The sequence below is a fragment of the Podarcis melisellensis genome, assembly GCF_964234715.1.
Source record: "Podarcis melisellensis genome assembly, chromosome: 5".
NCBI classification, from domain to species: Eukaryota; Metazoa; Chordata; class Lepidosauria; order Squamata; family Lacertidae; genus Podarcis; species Podarcis melisellensis.
In genome coordinates, this window is record NC_138537.1 from 93,827,272 (window position 1) to 93,846,610 (window position 19,339).

Sequence of the window (19,339 nt, forward strand, 5' to 3'; positions counted from 1 at the left end):
CGGGGCGGCCCAAGTGCCGCAGGGTGGGGTGGGGGGTCTCTGGATCCCGAGAAAAAGGAGGATGTGAGGCGGAGAGCGGCTCTTGCGCGCCTAGGCACAGGGCCCGCTCCAGCAGATGCACCGGAGCAGGGCAATGCGGTATTGGGGTGGGGGTCGCCGCAAGTCTCCAGCAAACGTCCGCAGAGGCAACAGGCGCGTACCCCTTTGGGGGTGGGGGAGAAGCGGCCCCCCACTCACCCAGGCACCTCTCCATCGCCCAAACTCGACCCGGGGCCGCCGCCGACCTTGCCATCCGCCGCCCCCCCCCCGTCACTGCGACGGGCTTGCTCCGCGGGGGTGCCGTGTCGGGACCCCCCCCCCCGGCTTCGCAGGGCAGATGGGCGGCGGCGGCAGCTTCTCCTCGAGCGGGGGCGCCCTCGGGTCCGGCGCCGCAACGCGCCTGGCGGCGCTGCCTGCATTGCGTCGGGGAGCGGGGGGGACCTCTCCGGTGCGCAATGCCGAATCCGCGCGAAGGTCGCGGAGGGGAGGCGGCGCGAAGGAGCCTCCCCAGCCCGCGGCCAAAGGTCTCGGCCGGCTGGCGTGGCCTGGGGAAAGGACGCCCCCCACCCAGCCCCCCAGCCCGCGCCAGACGGCTCTCGCAACGCCCCGGCCGCCTTGCGCCCAGGTCTGTGCGCCCGGAGGTGGCTCGCCTTGGCCGCCGCCGTTGCGCGCCGTCCCCGCCGCCTGCCGGCCTGCCAGGTGCCGCGTGTCCTGCGGCGGCGGCGGCGGCTGCCCCCGCCCCTCCCTCCCTCGGTGCTCCGGGGGGACCCGCGCGCAGGAGCAGCAATGCGCCTTGGCCAGTGTCCGCCTGAGCCGCGTCCGGGACGGGCGAGCGAGGAGAGGCAGCCGGCTGCCGAGGCCCCCGGATCCCGCTGGGCTTGGAGAGAAGAAGGGGACCCCCCGCATCAGCACCACCGCCACCCGGTCCCTCCTCCTCTTCCTCCTCCTCCTGCTCCTCCCCCTCCTCCCCTCGCCCACCCCCTCGGTGCGCTGCCTGCCCATGCCTCCTCCTGAACTGCCAGCCTCCTCTCGCTGCAGCCCAATGAATATTTCGCTGTATGAATATTTCACCATCTCGCAGGCGGCTCTGTAAAGCGATCCGTAGATTCTCCCCGAGAGGGAGCAGGAGGAGGAGGCGGCGGCGGCGGCGAGTGTGCGCCGCTGCGCCTTGGATGCTGCTGCAACTGCAAGGCGAAGAAGCGCCTTGACGCATTCCGGCCGGGGCTCGCTCGCTCCTCGCCTGCGCTGCTGCAACGGCCCCCGCCGGCCTCCCCGCGCCAGGTAAGGAAGGCTCCTCCGAGGCAAGTTGCCTGCTCCTTGCAGCGCGGGGTTGGCTTCGGGGTGGGGGGCGCTGCTCAAAGAAGTGTGTGCGGTGGCACAGTGACTAGTTGCAAAGCCTTTTCTTTCCCGCGCGCTCTTTCCTCCACCCCCCGCGCCAATAAATATTTGGAGAGGTTTTTCTCCCCGGATTCTCTTCTTCTTAAGAAAGATCGTGGTGTTCCAACCCCTCTGGTTTTTTGGTTTTTTTGCTCGCACATCGTTCAGGCGGATGTGGGCTGTAAGGCAGAAATTGCGAAGCGGAGGAAGTCTTGTTAAGTAGGGATTGAGAAGTTGCGACGAGCAGGAACACAGGACTTCGTGAAGGGCACCTATTCGAAATTCATGTGTGCATGGAAGTATGTTAATTTACCTTACCGGACTGCTTTAAGGGTTGGGCTGCAGCCTGAAAAAAGAGTTGCATGATGTTGCACAGCCCTGGAATTGCTGTGCATTTGTGTCTTGGGGTGGGGAGAAAAAGGTGTTTTTATGCATCTGCTTCTTGTCCCTTTACAGTATCTACCAGTTGCCTCGAAGTGAGCTTTATTCCTTAGAAACATAAAATAAAAACAAAGAGGAAGGGGCCATTCCAGAGCAAAGTGGGAAGTCCGCGAATATTGCTGAGTCGGCATTTCAAGCAGTCTCCTTCCAGTCACCGTGCTTATTTATTTATTTTATTGAGGGGAAGTGTGTGACAGCAGCCGCAATACAGCAGCAGCAGCAGCAGCAGCAGCAGCAGCAGCATGGTCACATCCTGGAGGAAAACAAAAGGACTGCATTAAAAGACAGAAGGAAACTGCTCCGAAGGGACCCCAGTCTCGCTGTGTTGCATGTGTCTTAAGAGACCCCAGCCATCCCTTTGTCCTTTGATGAAGCTGGAAAACCTCTCTCCCTTTTTTCTTCCCGCCCTCCCCAATGACCAGCGCCCTATAGGTCCTTTCCCTGCCTAGCCTGGATGCCGTTCAACCTACCTCTCTTCCCTTATCCTTGAATTTCCCAGCCCTAATCCCCTTTCTCCATCCTGTTTTCGTGCTCTGGGAGCTGTCCACACCAAGGGCCTCACCTCTCCTTAGCCCCTCTCCATGCTGTGATTCTGCATCTGTATCCAGTATCGGTCTCCTCTGAAGTCCTCAATTCTTCACTCTCCTTCAGCTCTGGCGGCTTCTGATCCCAGAACTCTTCTCCTTCCGCATCCCATCACGTCTTCCAGTGAGTCTGTCGTTCCCACCCCGTAGCTGCCATGACGGTGATGGCCGGGGAGAATATGGACGAGACTTCTGCTTTGCCAGGTCACCCCCAGGACAGTTATCGACCTGGGGCCCACGATGACCACGAATGTTGTGAGAGGGTTGTGATCAACATTGCTGGCCTGAGATTTGAGACGCAGCTGAAGACCCTCGCCCAGTTTCCCAACACTTTGCTGGGTAACCCCAAGAAACGCATGCGATACTTTGACCCCCTGAGGAACGAATATTTCTTTGATCGGAACCGGCCCAGCTTCGATGCCATCCTCTATTACTACCAGTCTGGAGGGCGGCTTCGCAGGCCTGTTAACGTGCCTCTAGACATGTTCTCGGAGGAGATTAAGTTTTATGAACTGGGAGAGGAGGCCATGGAGAAGTTCCGGGAAGACGAAGGTTTCATCAAAGAGGAAGAGAGGCCCCTGCCTGAGAAGGAGTACCAGCGGCAAGTGTGGCTGCTCTTTGAGTACCCCGAGAGCTCTGGGCCAGCTCGGATCATTGCAATAGTCTCCGTCATGGTGATCCTCATCTCTATAGTGATCTTTTGCCTGGAAACTTTGCCAGCGTTGAAAGAGGACAGGGAGTATATGGGACCCCGAAACCGCAGCGACAACTCGACAGTCTATTACAAGTCCAATATCTTTACTGATCCCTTCTTCGTGGTGGAGACTCTGTGCATCATTTGGTTTTCTTTTGAGTTGGTGGTGCGTTTTTTCGCCTGTCCCAGCAAAGCTGAGTTCTTCAAGAACATCATGAACTTCATTGACATAGTAGCCATCATCCCATACTTCATCACTCTGGGTACAGAGATGGCTGAGCAGGAAGGGCCTCAAAAGGGAGAGCAGGCCACTTCTCTGGCTATCCTGAGAGTCATCAGACTGGTAAGAGTCTTTAGAATCTTCAAACTCTCCAGACATTCTAAGGGCCTCCAGATTTTGGGACAAACCCTCAAAGCGAGCATGAGGGAGTTAGGGTTACTAATCTTTTTCCTCTTCATTGGGGTGATTTTGTTCTCCAGTGCGGTGTATTTTGCTGAAGCTGAGGAACCTGGCACCTATTTCGACAGCATCCCCGATGCTTTCTGGTGGGCAGTGGTTTCCATGACCACTGTAGGATATGGTGACATGTACCCTGTGACAATTGGAGGCAAAATCGTGGGCTCCTTGTGTGCCATTGCTGGTGTGCTGACAATTGCCCTGCCTGTACCTGTCATTGTGTCCAACTTCAACTACTTCTACCACCGAGAAACAGAAGGGGAAGAACAGGCTCAGTTACTTAAAGTTAGCTCTCCTAATTTAGCATCTGACAGTGATCTGAGTCGCCGTAGCTCCTCCACAATCAGCAAATCTGAGTACATGGAAATTGAAGAGGATATGAATAATAGCATAGACAATTTTAGAGAGGCTAACCTCAGAACTGGCAACTACACCATAGCCAACCAAAACTGTGTTAATAAAAGCAAGCTGCTGACTGATGTTTAAAAACACGTAGAAAAAAGAAACATTGGCAGCTTGAAGACTTTAAGTGACCAGCAGTCACACTTTGTAGATGCTTTACTCTTCGAATGCTTTACCTCGTAAATGCATTGTTGCATTGCGAATTTTTGCTCAGCGATTCAATAAGCTTTCAGGATCCATGAAAGAATTTCACTTTTCCTTTTGTTTTCTTTTAAAAGGGTATTTTCCAAGTGGTGGAAATGGTTACTTATAACTCTTTGGACTAGCCTAGTTATAAATAGAAATTGTATGCTTCTAGCCCTAGACATTTCCCCATAACTTTTAAGTTTCCAACCGTTTTAAAAAATCAGCTCAAGAGGACTCTAAAAAAAATACTTAAAATATGCATGGATTCAAGGAAACGTTTCTACAAAACTGCACAGTGCATCCAAGAAAATGCATCCAAATAATATTCAGCAGTAATGTGCAGTAAGTATTTGTCATTCTTTAGACTGACCGACATATACATTTCCTTCCTTTGTGAAAAGTTTTGTAGTTCTGATCTACAGATTCACACACAGCACCTTATGAAAATATGCCAGGTTTTTTTTTTTTGCTGTATACACTATTAAAATCGAAGAATTATTCTGTGTGTCGGGGGAAGATGGAACATCTGCAATGCTGCTAAGGTCTCTTAAGTGCAGATGGTTTCAACAGACTTCTTTCCCTTCTTCAGAAATGGATGCAAAACTTTTTAGCCCCTTTGTTGCAAGATAGCACAATAGAATTTAATATAAGCATGTTTGACTTTGATACTATCTATTTTATAACTGCATGCCTGGAACATTACCTCAGATGATAGGGGATAAGGTTTTGTTTGAATTGATCTTCTTTAAAATAGGCCCTTTTCTGTTTCAATTTGCATTCACCAAAGTGCACTCCTTTTTATTTGTTAAGTATCTGATTAGTAACTTAAAAGTACTGTATTTAAGTGCATATGTTAGTCAAATGGGAACAATAACTTTTGGAGATCAAAGCATGTTTCAAATATTCAGCATTATGGCCTATTTGACTAAGGTGTAACTCAACATTAATTAATGCATGGTTTCAGTAATAAATACAAAAAAAAAAAAGCTTGTTAGGATGAAGGCCAGGAGGAGAATACTAGAGAGACTTGTTGTTTTCCTGCATTGCTCAGGGAAATGAGTTGGCTTCTGTCCGGGCCTTAATAGAAAGTAAAATATCCCATCCCTTAAAGGGAAAGCTATATGGAAAATTAAGTCCAGTTTATATATAGCAATGTCTAAATATTCTGTATCTCCTAGAGCAGAAAAAAAGGTGCAGAAGCATGCCTTTTGGTGCATTCTTAGAATGTAAAATGAAACTTATCGATTATATGCATCCAAATTGCAGCCCAGTTATTTTCGCAGTCATTGTTTGAACCTTAGAGACTTTTGTATCCCCCTAGGACTTGCTGAAGAGACTCAACCAATTGATTTTAGATAGTTGCTTAGTGCCTTTATCCTCACAGCCACTGAACTGCTGAAAGTGCCTCTATGAAAAGAGCTGAACCTGAGTAGGCATGGATGAGTCAATTGGGACAATAGCAGGATTCGACCATGCCAAATGCAGGCACAGCAGAAAAAGCCAGGGAGAGAGACAATGTGTAAAGCAGAGAGGCAGAAGAAGAGGGCACAGACTACCAGCACTCTTGCAGACCTAATTCCCTCCTGTATTCTGCACCCTGCAGCTGAGTGACATTGCAACCTAACATTTGCCTTTGACAAATGCTACTCCCGCAAGACCCAGTCTTCCCCCGGTTTGTTTATAGAGACTTTGCTGCACTCTGTGTTCGTTTTGTTTGTTTTCCGTCTTGGCCCATTCTTCCCCTGGTTTGGACTTTGGCAGCCTGGCATCCTACACTAGAGGAAGTAAGGGCCATTTTTTTCAGTAGCCTTAGCTATGCAAGGAGCAGGTTGGATGGCGGCACGTCGAATCTGTACACTTGCTCCTCTTAGAGGCTTCTGCTTTTCCAACGGAGCTCTCATCCTTTCCACCCAAATTCTTTTGGATTTTAAAATTCAACTCGCCTGAAGCTTTCCCATCCATTGTAACAACTCTCCTACTGTTGTGTTGGTTGAAGGTTGCAGCATTTTCTGAGAAGGCATTCTCTGCAATTATGCAAGTCTTGAAGCTATAGTCCATAGAAATCAATAAGTCCATTTTTATTTTTTTTACTGATATAGGCACTAATCTCTCTTTTTTTTTACTTTTTCCTTCTAAAAGTCAAAGTTGAGGCTCTTTCTTCCATGCTTAGCATGTGGCCTTATACACTGAACCCTCTTTTCCATTACATAGATCCCAGGCCTCCATTCCATTCTCAGTATTCTATTTCTCAGCAGCTATGGATATCTAGCATTTACATTGGAAAAGGAGCATTGATTCTGCAGCTTTGCCCGAACCTGATATGTCAGGTAGACAGAAAGATGCAACTTTGTGACTTGTTTGGTTCAAAATGGTAGGAAGAACAGGAGGACCTCTTAAATACTTGACTGCAGCATATTCAGGAAAAAATAAACGTAGTTGATAGGAAACTCTACATTATTTTCCATTCTCAGTATCTGGTTTCTCCCCAATTTAGTCACAGTTTCCCCTGCTAGAGTGCTAGATTTGGTGGTCTACCTTGATTCCTCCAAACTCCTAAATTTAGGGAAGGTATTCATTCGCCTGTTAAACTGACTTTGAACCTTGTGTGTAGTTATCTCAGCAATAATCAGCTCAGTGCCGTATGGGGTCTTTGATCAGGAAGTGCTACCTGAGAGAGGATGAGGCCTCAGTTGGGCAGCTTGATGAGTTTCTGTGTTGACTGGCTGGGTTATCCTCACCTTAGTTTATCTGCTGGACTGATCCTTATTCTGCATGTTTAAGAGAAAGTATGCATGCCATGCAGCGGTTTGGTTTATGGCTTCCCCCTTTTGCTTTCGGCAGGGATAGGTGATCTTTAGGGCTGGTGGGGTGGCTTGGGGAATATGATTGTCGCTTACTCATTTATAACAAAGGGACCGGGCAAATATGGAGTGCAGGGAATAACTTCATGTAGCATAGGCATGCATTTCTTCCAGCAAGGTTTCTGCTCCCCTTAAAATCAGACTCAGTCCTTTGCACTAATACGTGCTGAAATGCGTTTGTAGGTCTGAAGGTGCACTAAACTACTGCCTGATTCTTTTTGTTTTTAATTTCCTTTTCTGCCATATCTTGTTTTGGTGACTGATGGTTTCTCAAAAGTGAGCGGCTGTAGCTTGCCCCCAGTAGGAGTGATCTGAAAATGGACACGGCGAATCAAACGAGAGGCGAGGAACCTCGTGGATTTGCTGGCATTTGGTTACTGCAGTGCTGTAGCAATGTCTCCCCATCCATTGGTGTGGACTCATGGTTTGCGATGTTGTGCTGACACAGTCCTCGGCTGTTCAGTATTTCTTTGCTGATTCATCAAGGGTGCGAATCAGGCTGTAGGCTTAGCAGGTTTAATTCAAGGAAGGGCAAGGGCAAAGCTTCCAAAGGCCTAGAATTACCGTATTTTTTGCACCATAACACTCCCTTTTTTCCTCCTAGAAAGTAAGGGGAAATGTCTGTGTGTGTTTTGGAGGAAATGCCTACGGGTGGCATGCCTACGGATTTTCCTCCTCTAAAAACTACGTGCGTGTTATGGTCGGGTGCGTGTTATAGAGCGAAAAATACGGTAGTTGGCGTTTCCTTAACATTGGTCTTACCTTAATCTTGACCTTGGTACAGAGGTGGCCTTTAAGTAAGAGCAGAGGAAGGGGCTGGCTCCTGACGTACGATTCACTGGGAAGCTCTTCAACACAAAGCTCACGGACGTGAACAGAGATGTGCAAGGTCATTGCAGGGCTCTTGTGCTGTTCCCATTCATTTCAGGGTGGCCTGCACAGGATAACTGGCCAGCGCTAGGCTAGTGCCCGTTGGGGGGGGGGAGGCTGCTAGGATGTTCTGCTTTAGATACCAAAAAGGCTTGGAATGGCTCCTTTTTGGACATGGAAGCAACTAAAATCAACTGGACGACATAAGCGGGAGATCATTGAATAGGAACACACTGCAGGGGTACAATGCAGTCTCTCTTCCAAGGACAGGGAAGTTAGTGACTCCCCCCTCCCACCCCAAACACTGATCCAAAACACGTATAGAAATAGAACTAACTGTGTAATGCCATATAGAAAGATTGGAGATAAAGGTACATAAGGCCACATTCCATCACTGTTATTATAAAACAAAATAAAAACCCCCAAAGCAAATTTTAATTGAAATGGGAGTCCTTATCTCCTTAGCTCCTGTGAAATCAGTATGTTTTCTTATCACATGTTATTATGGAGACCATTACTGACATACTTTTAAAAGGTGACATGGAAATAAGAGGATGTGTGTTATTTGTTCCAAGTGGAGTTCAACTCACATTGAATATTGTCGATTATTTCCATTAAAAGACCCATTTATTTTGATGACTGCTTGGCCTGATCTGTGCTAAGGGCAGGGGGAAAGGTAAACTCGCTCAGAGCCTATGTATACCACTTCAGACCGCAGGTCACAGTTGTGTGTGGGCAGGGAGTATGTTGGAAACCTTCCCCCTCCCCCAATGTCATTACACAATCTATCAGGGACAAGACTGGGCTGCAAACCATCTCTCTCATCTCTGGACCTTGCTGTACATTTTTAGGCTGCAAACGAGACTGCATATGGCTGAATGACCCAAACCTTCCCTGCACATGGAAAATGAGTCTATTGGGAAGGAAGTTTCGAATACAACCTTCTTAACATGTTAGTTTTCCTTGTCCCAAGAATTTACTTTTTCATGGTGGAGCACTGAATCATGCAAGCTCTTGTCTACAGTTGGAAGCCAAGCCAAGGTTTACCACCTTGGCGACAATTAGTTTTCTATGTGCAGGGAGTTGTTGTTGTTTTTTACAAAACATAATAATTTGATTCCTCCTGTCTCTAGTCTAAGGTGGAACTGTCCAGAAAATCCTTTGCCATGTCACCTGCTGTTTGGGTAGGCCTGACCTCTGTTCCTACTAAATATCTGGTGTTGGGGCCTGAGCAAATTAATTTGTCTGGCAGAGTCCTGTCCCCTAAACATTAAATTGTGGTTTCTATACCTATTCAGGTTTTTTTGAGTCCTGACCTATCTGTTCAAGTCCTCCATACAAATAAAGCTCTCAGCTGGCATGTAAGTAATTACAAAACGGAGTATTTGGAGCTGAGCATCACAGTCCTTATTGAGGAAGCACACGGAGAAAGACAAGTGGAGCTGTGTCTTGTATCCTCTCCCCTTAAGTTTTTTGTAGACATGCATTCACTTATTAGTGCAGGATTTTGGGTTGTTTCGTGGGGTACTAAAACTACAGCACATGTGAAAGATGAGGCATAATGTATGATTTAAAAATAAGATTGAGGGACCGTTTAGTACATCTTGCCAAACCACAGTTCACATGATAGAAAATGCAAGCCCTGCAACATGTCACAAACTTTGTTACATTAGTTAAGAAATTTGTCAGTTAACAAAAAATATTTTGTCCAGAAGGCTGAATATTCTTTATGGTTTCAATATTTTTTTTTTAAAAAAAAACTTTAAAAGGGTATGAGCTGAACACACAACACTTTCTCCTATGTGTAATTTCTGTAGTATTGTCAGACATAATCCAGAAAAGTAAAACCATATTAAAAGTTAAATTTCACTTCCCTTGTTAGGGACCATTTGGTTCCATATGCAGTTAGAACTGACGATTCTATAGTTGGTCTTTTTAAATTAAATTTTAATTTCAGGACAGTTCTTTTTAAAAGACAGGTGACATAATTTTTTTTATATTCTGAAATACTTCTAGATATAAGTCAGAATTAACCACTGTCTTTATTTTAATTGACAGATTAAAAAATATCTGTAACACCCCCCCCCCCATTTTCTTTCTGTGGGTGCTGAATAAATTAGGCCACAAACGTGCATATGATCAGGAAATAGCATGCCTTGCCTTTTTTCAAAGAATTGTAATGAATTTGAGATTTTTACTCCGATTTTGTTGGGAAAACAAATCCTTGTTCATATCTATGTTGATCAGTTGTTCCACTCCTCTAGTCGTACTATATATGATTTATACTTTTTAAAGTCTTCCCTGTCCAGCTGTCATTTGAACACAACTGAATTCTTTGGGAGTATATTTATATTTGATTAAATTGTTGCTTCAGTAGCATTTCTATAAATGTGACTGGAATCAAATGTATATTTTACTTTTGTACAAAAGTAAAAAAAAATAAGAGGATATTTTTGTGACTAAATTTAGCAAAGAAGAATACATTAGAAATTAACTTTGGTTTTCCAAGACATTTCTTAAACACACTTCCCCCCAAAGCACATTGGTTTGAAACTATGTAAATAACAGCTGTGGGTAGGAATGTATATGGATTCTTTGACATACCTCTCATTTTAACGATGCAGTATTACTGTTGAACAAGGTCACAGAATGGTTCTTTGCGGAAAAGTGCACCATCAGGGCAACAAACCATGGAAGCTGACATGGGTCTATTGATTTCCGTAATTTACAAATTGCTTACACTTTGAGTCAAGTATGTACCTCATTGTCATATTACTGCTGATTTGACTTAACCATAGCTGAAATGGTTTGGTTTGTCAACTTTTGAGACAGCAAATGTTATAAGTTTATATTTAAAACATATAAAATGCATAGTTTTCATCTATGCAATTTTACTTGCTTCTGTCACTTTTATCGTCTGTTCATACTTGGCATCTATTAAAGATAATTTTTAAGGATCTTATTCAGATATACTGTGACTGGTTTATTGGAGTCTTGTTTTTCTCCTGTTCCTTTCCTTGGGGAGATTTTGGGAGTACATGGATGGCAAGAAAAGGGGTTTAGAAAACAAGATTGGTGGGATATTAGACCTTGGCAATGTTAGGAAGAGGAAAATGCGAGAGAGGAGTCTGGGAGGGAAAGGAGACCGTGTTCAGAGAGGAGATCTGCACAGTGGTGAAGACCTGCAGAGATTTCAACCAGCATATTGATACCAAATCTTTGGCTACAGGCTTGTAGTAAAAGTGAAATGGGCTAGCTCCCTTTTTTCCCTTACTTGATCTATATACTTTCAAAAGAGCTTTAGTGTGTGCTAGTGATTGGCACTTGGCTGTGCTCCTGGAGGAGGTGATGGATGGGGTTGAGAACATTGGGTTGTGATAGATCTGCAGTCATCAAACAAAGCACTGGTCCTTTGCTCCTGTGCGAGTGTAACATCTTAATCTCTATGATTGCTGAATCAAAATAAGGTAATATGATTGGACACAGATGACCTGGTGTTCCTCCTCCACCTTGCTCCTTAGAATTTAAATGATAAAGATGGGCAATATTAAGAGTAAACACTGAAGTAATTTCTTTGTGTTCCACTAGGGAGATGAGCAGGGTACAGAACGGTTCAGACAATACCTTTTGGGCCATATGGCATTTAAATTTGAAACTTTTAAAAGCTTTTGGAGATGCATTGGAACCATTTCTTGAAGTCTGGAAGATTCCTAACCTGCTAATATGGAACGTTCAGTCGATATTGTTCCAAATAATTTTGGATCCTACCTGTGATATCAGGGGACAATCTTATATTTGGTTATAGTAATGTGTATAATAGTTTGAATAACTGCTATATTTAATTTTTTTGGTAACCCATGAGATAAAGGTACCCCTGACCATTAGGTCCAGTTGCAGATGACTCTGGGGTTGCGGCGCTCATCTTGCTCTATAGGCCGAGGGAGCCGGTGTTTGTCTTCAGACAGCTTCCGGGTCATGTGGCCGGCATGACTAAGCCGCTTCTGGCGAACCAGAGCAGCACACGGAAACGCTGTTTACCTTCCCACTGGAGTGGTACCTATTTATCTACTTGCACTTTGATGTGCTTTTTGGCAGAAGCTGGGACTGAGCAATGGGAGCTCGCCCCATCGCGGGGATTTGAACCACCAACCTTCTGAATGGCAAGCCGTAGACTCTGTGGTTTAGACCACAGCGCCACCCGCGTCCCCATGAGGAGTAGTATCAATGGTCAACCATGGCTAGGAACACACTTTCCTTAAGAACCAAACCAAACATTTATGAAGTCTGAACCATGATCTATGTTCTTTGCGTCACAGTGCTGTCTATTTCTCCTCTGCGTAAAATAAGAACCATTTCAAATTCTATTTTATAGTCTTTATGGCCTATCCATAATAAATGAAATCTTATGTGTAATTAGTTCATCTTCACCTGCCTGGTCTCTAACAATAATTGTGCCTTATTTGAGAGAACAACATAGCAATTATTACCCACCGTGGTCTCTTATGGTCTCTTTCTTAAAATCATTTTTCCATCATTGCCCCTAATTAAGGGCCCAATGCTGGGGTTATATGTTGTGCTCATTTTACATTTTAGTATTTCTGTTAAAGTTTGGAATGATTCCAAAGTAAGTACTTTAGACCAATGAACTTGGTAATCAGTTTTGTGTTGTTCTCTCTCTCATGGCCTCACAGTCACTTTGTGACATCATTGTTGTTGTATATTTAACTATGGTCTGCCACTTTTTGCTTAGACTGCAGTTTCTTTGAGAAACATATCTTTATTGCAGCCTTCAATGAACTCCAATGTTTTACTGCAGTGCAAATAGATAAAAAAGACCACAAAATGTCAGGATGGGCCATTAGAAAAAGGTTTAATCAGCTTCACGGAGGAGAGGTCTGTCTGTGGCTATTAAACCATGATTGCTAAGTGGAACGCCATGTTTTGTGGGTTTTCCGGAAGCAACGGGTTGGCGAGAATGTGAAACAGCATACCTGAATGAATGGGACTTCAGCCCTACCCAGAAGGCCTCTTCTTTGGTCCATACCTCTGAATACCAGGCACTGAAGACAATCATAAGAGCTAGCCATAATAATAATAATAATAATAATAATAATAATAATAATAATACTCTACCCATCTGGCGGGGTTACCTAGCCACTCTGGGCAGCTTCCAACACATAGAAAAATACTGTATAGTAAAACATCAGACATTAAAAACATCCCAATACAGTGGGAAACTTTAATATAAGAGTTGATACAAGGTAACAACTTGCTGGGCAAAGCTTGAGAAATTTGGAACGCAGAAACGAGAGATGTGAGGAAGTCCAAAGAAGTGAAGAAAATATGTTTTTGTAAAAGTATATGTTATTTTGTTTGTTCTTTATAATCTATTGAGAAAATTCTTAATAAATATTTATAAAAATAAATAAAATAAAAACATCCCAATACAGCCTTCAGATGTCTTCTAAAAGTTGTATAGTTGTTTCTGATGGGAGGGTGTTCTGCAGGGACCTGTGTTTGAGCTTCTCAGGTTCATCTAGCGGGCTCCTCAGAGAAACAATGATGAACTAGATGGACACTTGGTGTGATTCAGCAGGGATCTTACATTCTTATTAAAGAGGGATTCATCATCATGGAGGATAGGAATATTGAATACTGTACTTTCAGCAGTGGATTTCATGATTTATTTGTAGGGTCCATGAGTCACTTTATGAGATCGGTTATTTTTAAAAAATCAACGAGGCATTCTTTAGGACAGTCTCTCATGTCCTTCCAGTCTGAGCCAGACTATCCTACATTATAGTACAACACCATAGGAAAATCTCTGAATACAGAGCCAGTGCTAAATATCAGTGCTAAATATTCGCCACAACACCTCAGGAGGAAATGTGCGTAAAAATGAATATATTAGTGAAAATAACATAGAAAAATGCAGTAAATTAGAAATTGCTTGCAAAAAAATGTACATTAGTCAAAACTGCACGCAAAAATACGTTTATTAGGAGAAATTCATGCTAAAATGCTAAAGAATTTTCATGTGGATTAAAACAATAACAGATTGCTACAGAAATTGGGGGGGGGGCAGAAATGAAAATTGGAAAAATAAAAGATGGAGAGAACTGAAAGTGACAGAACTCTTTCATCCTTACTTATAACTATATTCTTCTTAAGGCTGCTGATTGCAATTTTCTTACTCCATGGCAATTGTATTCTTTATAAGATGCAATTGAATGAATATTGACCATTTCTTAACAAATTGATTTTCATGCAATAAAATTGAATCTGCAATTTATGCATTATAGCTGTGTCCTAGAGCCTATAAAATCATTCAGATAACATGTTTCCCCCCCAACATACGGCAGTTGATATTTTTGCCACTGTCAATAAATTTCTGAACAAATGCAACATCTTTTTTTTTATCAACCCGTACTTCTAGGTAGTTTCTTTACACTAAATGAGCCCGTATGAGATACTGTACCCATAATTCATTTAATCTAGTGTGCATCATCAACACCAAAGCCATTTGATCTTAATATATATAGATACATATATAATCCAGCAGTTATCCTGAGACAGATTACCTGTTTTAATCTATATAATGTGAAATATTAAAATGTTATAATTTGATGCATATTTTTAACAAGTTTTTACTTTAGCAGCAATTAATACCTTAATTCCATACTACACCTGAGATAATTATACTAACTCTTGCCCCCAGTTTTTTTAAATCATTTTCTGGTCCTTTGTGTTGCATTTCATTAAGCCCTGTATATAGTCCCAATTAGTCCCCTCCTTCTCAATACATGATCAAACTCCTCTATTACTGCACCATATTTCTTAAATCAGTGCAACTGTCGCATGTGGTGTTAAACAATTATTTGGGCAACAATGTGATTATTTCTTTTAAATCTGTAAGTGAAAGAATGTATCCATTTATTCCTCAGTTGTATCAGTATTTTCAAACACAGCATGCTTCATAATATTTACAGAATTTAGGAACAGATTATTTACAGAAATTATCACATTGTAATCCAAGCAGTCTTTCAAAACAGAAAATTGTTGAGCCTCCTCTTTGAGTTTTCTGTCCACAATACACACATGATGTAAATGGCAATAATCCATATTTTGCTTCATACCTCACCCATACTTGCAATATTGGCTGCACAGATCAATCTGATTGTGGTATGGATAGTTTGGCTCTCTAGCAAAATGCCATAACTGTATTCTTGAAACACAGATATGGTCAAATATGTTCACATTCCTCCATACCCTCCAATTTTAACTACTGTCTTAAATTAAAAATTAGACATGCATCATTGTATTGTGGAAAAACTGGGCACCACTAGGCCACAATTTCTCCAAGAATTTACATATTGCATTTAACGCAGTTCAAGACATTTTGCAAAAAGTCGCAGAGAAGAAAATTGATCAAATAGGTTCATTCACTGAACAAGATAAGAACGGAAGGACGCAAACTTTGGTCTGTAAAAATCCACAGTTCCTTGATCCCAAAAGAATTGGGATTTGTGTGAGAGAGATCTATGGGGTTCGGTCCTGTAATAATTTGGTCGTATTGGTGGTAGATTTGGGTAAGTCCTGCTACCCATTGGATCTTTCTTTGAAATGAAGGTGGAGAAATTATTAGGAGTTTCCGGTGAGGATAGTTGTAGCTTGTTGCATCAGCTGGGTGTTGCAGCCTCACTTTTACAGTTAAGAAAATAGAAGAGGCCTTGATCCGCCTTATATCATAGTATGCAAGTACTGTTTCTCCCGAACTTTTAAGCATCCTTGCTCCCTACCCATCTTTGGCTGGGTTTCTGCTCCTTCATGAGCCCCCGAAACATTGAGAAATTCATGGCAATCCAAGATTCAGATCAGTTTGCAATGGTACTGCTTCCCTCCCCACTGTAGTTTATTTGCTACAGTAAATACAAGGAAAAGCTAGTTCAAAACAAAGCAAAACATACGTTGTGAGTCGAGGGTCCGCCACTTGCTTGAGGATAAGAAAGACACAAGGACACAGTATATTAGGTTAATGGGCTAAAAAAGGCCACACCTTTATTGATTACAGCATGTGAGAGGTATTGGCTTAGGCACTGGATATAACAACAGAGCGTGACTCCACCCCCTTGGGGAGGGGGTGAGTCTGTCAAGGATTAACCACCAGTAGGAGGAGCTTGTTGATGCAAATACAACTGGAAGCTCCCCCTGATGTCACCGGGGGTCGTGACATGGCCCCAGCCATCAGCAAGGGTGTTGGACAGGATCCACGACCGCCGGATTCCTTTAACGGAATACAGTGGTGCCTCGCTAGACGAAAAGAATCCGTTCCGCGATTCTCTTCGTCTAGCGGTTTTTTCATCTTGCGAAGCAAGCCCATTGACAGCTTAGCGGATTAGCTGTCAAGCGGCTTATCAGCGGAACAGCTGATAAGCGGCTTAGCGGCTTAAGAAAAGGGTGAAAAAAGCGAAAAAAACCCGCGGGGGGACGCAAGATTTTTTCGTCTTGCGAAGCAACCCCATAGGCAAATTTGTTTTGCGAAGCGCCTCCAAAACAGAAAACCCTTTCGTCTAGCGAGGCGTTCGTCTTGCGGGGCACCACTCTACCCAAAAGTGGAGGGGTAGGTGATGGCCACACCCTGCCCTCCAGTACACAAACATATTCCAGTGCCTAACCTCCAATACCCAAAAAGTTGTGACTGTTTGCTACGAGGTAAGCGAAAAAAGAAGTGGCGGGTGCCAATTTGCCAGTTGGATAAAAATTTGTACCAGGCCCCTTGGACAACCATACCAGGTCCATAGCAAGGTCAAAAACATAGAAATGAACTAAACGGAGGGTGGGTGGGTGATCCGACGAAACCCAGCAGCGCAATGAGAGGGCAATGTTGCCGCAGCCAGATTTAAGCGGCTAAACCCTGCCCCCTCAGCTGATTGGTTGGTGGCCAGGGGCGTGGCGTGGCAGCCGGGACAGCAGACGCAGGGGCCAGAACGCCTCCTGCTGATGCAGGAAATGGCCCCCGCTCACAACTCCTCCCCTCTGGAAGGAGGAGAGGCTTAACCATCATAAACCGAAGGCAAGCTAAAATATTCTGTCACACAGAATTGTGTGGTACTGGTGGGAATATTCTGGGCTTGTCTCAATCATAGAATCATGAGTCATAGAATTGTAGAGTTGTAGGGTCATTTAGTCCAACCTGCTGCAATGCAGGAATCTCAACTAATGGCCATCCATTCAAAGAAGGCTTCCTCCATGTTTCCCTCCATTGAATCAGGGGCCTTCGACATGATTTAGGTCCACTCAGATATTCAGAGTGTGCAGCGTGTCTGAAAGAATTGGAAATATTTCCTCCTCAGACTTGCCATATGTTTTTTTAAAAAAATAATATTTATTAACAGTTTAGAGACTACAAAAGAAAGAAAAAGAATCAAACAAAACAATACAATACAAAAACAAAGACACTACATAACACTAACACTAAAACATTGAATTAACAAAACAAAACAAAACCAATTTAAAACACATCCAATAATTTCAATATCTTATCTTTCATTCACTTGTTTCAATGACCTCCTCACACCTCCCTTTTTGCGTTCCACTTCAATTAACTGTTTCAGCAATTCCTTTCCATCTTCCTCTGTTTTCTGTCCTGTAATTTATCTTAACATGTTCTAACCTTATTTTTTTCCTTTAATACATTAATAATCTATTTGTACTTAGTTCCTTATAACATTTCTACTAAAGCCATATAACTTCATTCCAGACTTGCCATATGAAGAAAATGCTAGAGTCAAGAGAGGGGAGTGGTTTTGTCAGGGCTCTTCCAGTCCCAGTGTTTTTGGGAAACGGATGATGAAGTAATGCAGATGTGGGTAACTCGTTGCCCTCCAGATGTTGCCAAACTACAACTCCCACCAACACCAGCAAGCATGGCCAATGACCAGGGATGATGGGAGTTGTAGTTCAGCAACTTTGGAGAGCAAAGATTCCCCACATGCATGGTTTACTAGCTAGGCTAGAGGCGCTTTGTTTGGAAAATGCTGGACAGTCAAGTCATTCTGCCTCTGCGCACATCTCGTCCTGTAAAGTCAGCTTTGTGTGATTCTTTTATGCTAGTAGCATTTTCTAATTTTATGAGTAAGAAACCTCTTTGGGGGAATTTCTGCTGGTTCTGTTACTTTGCATGATTAGTGTCAGATGGTGGGCTTGTCCGCTTTGGATTCACACCAGCCTGTCTCCTCATGAGTGCAGAAGCATCTCCATGACCCCCTCCCCACCTGGGTGTTAACCTGGTCCCTTCCCTTATTTAAATGCAGACTTTTTCAATCCTTGTTGTTGTTGTTGTTTAGTCGTTTAGTCGTGTCCGACTTTTCGTGACCCCCTGGACCAGAGCACGCCAGGCACTTCTGTCTTCCACTGCCTACCGCAGTTTGGTCAAACTCATGCTGGTAGCTTCGAGAACACTGTCCAACCATCTCGTCCTCTGTCGTCCCCTTCTCCTTGTGCCCTCCATTTTCCCAACATCAGGGTCCTTTCCAGGGAGTCTTCTCTTCTCATGAGGTGGCCAAAGTCTTGGAGCCTCACCTTCAGGATCTGTCCTTCCAGTGAGCACCCAGGGCTGATTTCCTTAAGAATGGATGGGTTTGATCTTCTTGCAGGCCATTTCAATCCTTAGAAAGTCCAAACCAGCCAGCCAGGATAACAACACCTGCACTTAAAAGGGTGTGGAGGGGGGAATTCCAGGGCAATACTGGGATGGGCAAAATGTCATGTGGACACTCCTATATTAATAGGCAGGCAGAGCAGATGCAAATGCACATTTTGTTTTGGTGTGAACAAGCCCTATTTTTTTTTTTTTTAAGAAACAGTTTTGGGTTACTTTCAGCTTCCAGCCATGAAACATTCCTCATTTTGAAGTTGGTTTTGGTGAAGCAATGAAACAAAGCGTAACCTGAAGATCTCACCCACAATATTCTTAGATTGAACTTCACTGGGAAATTTGTATTTTCGGCCTTTTAGCTACCATGTGAGCTTACTTTGCGTAAGCTGTTGTGTATCATTGCTGCAACACATCATATTGTCCTATCTGTCATTTGCATTCATTACCTCTTCTACTGTTTATGCTGGGATGCATTGACTTTGTCTGGTTTAAATATTGTTTCGATACTTGGTTCAAATAACTCGTGCATTGTTTTCTTTTTAGTGTGGAATAATGTTTCATGCTTTCATTTTTTTATAGAATATTTATTAAGATTTTTTTATAGTAATACAATAAAAATGAAAAAAAAAGAAAAAGTAACAAAAATACAAAATAAAAATAATTAAAAACACACAGATTTTCCATTGCTTATTTGCTCATTTTCCTTTAGCTTGTTTCCCGGACCTCCTCATACCTCCCTTTTTTGTATTCCACTTCAAATTGTTGGTTCAG

At 43.6% G+C, this 19,339-nt stretch overlaps 1 protein-coding gene across 1 annotated transcript; it reads left to right on the forward strand.

Annotated features, from left to right (window-relative positions):
* The first annotated feature begins 790 nt into the window (after positions 1 to 790).
* On the forward strand, positions 791 to 7,598 carry LOC309370232 (potassium voltage-gated channel subfamily A member 1). The gene is made up of 2 exons (XM_081911790.1): positions 791 to 1,320; positions 1,873 to 7,598. Exon 2 carries the CDS (start codon positions 2,597 to 2,599, stop codon positions 4,076 to 4,078), a length of 1,482 nt encoding a protein of 493 aa, XP_081767916.1. The 5' UTR covers positions 791 to 1,320; positions 1,873 to 2,596; the 3' UTR covers positions 4,079 to 7,598.
* The last annotated feature ends 11,741 nt before the right edge of the window (positions 7,599 to 19,339 follow it).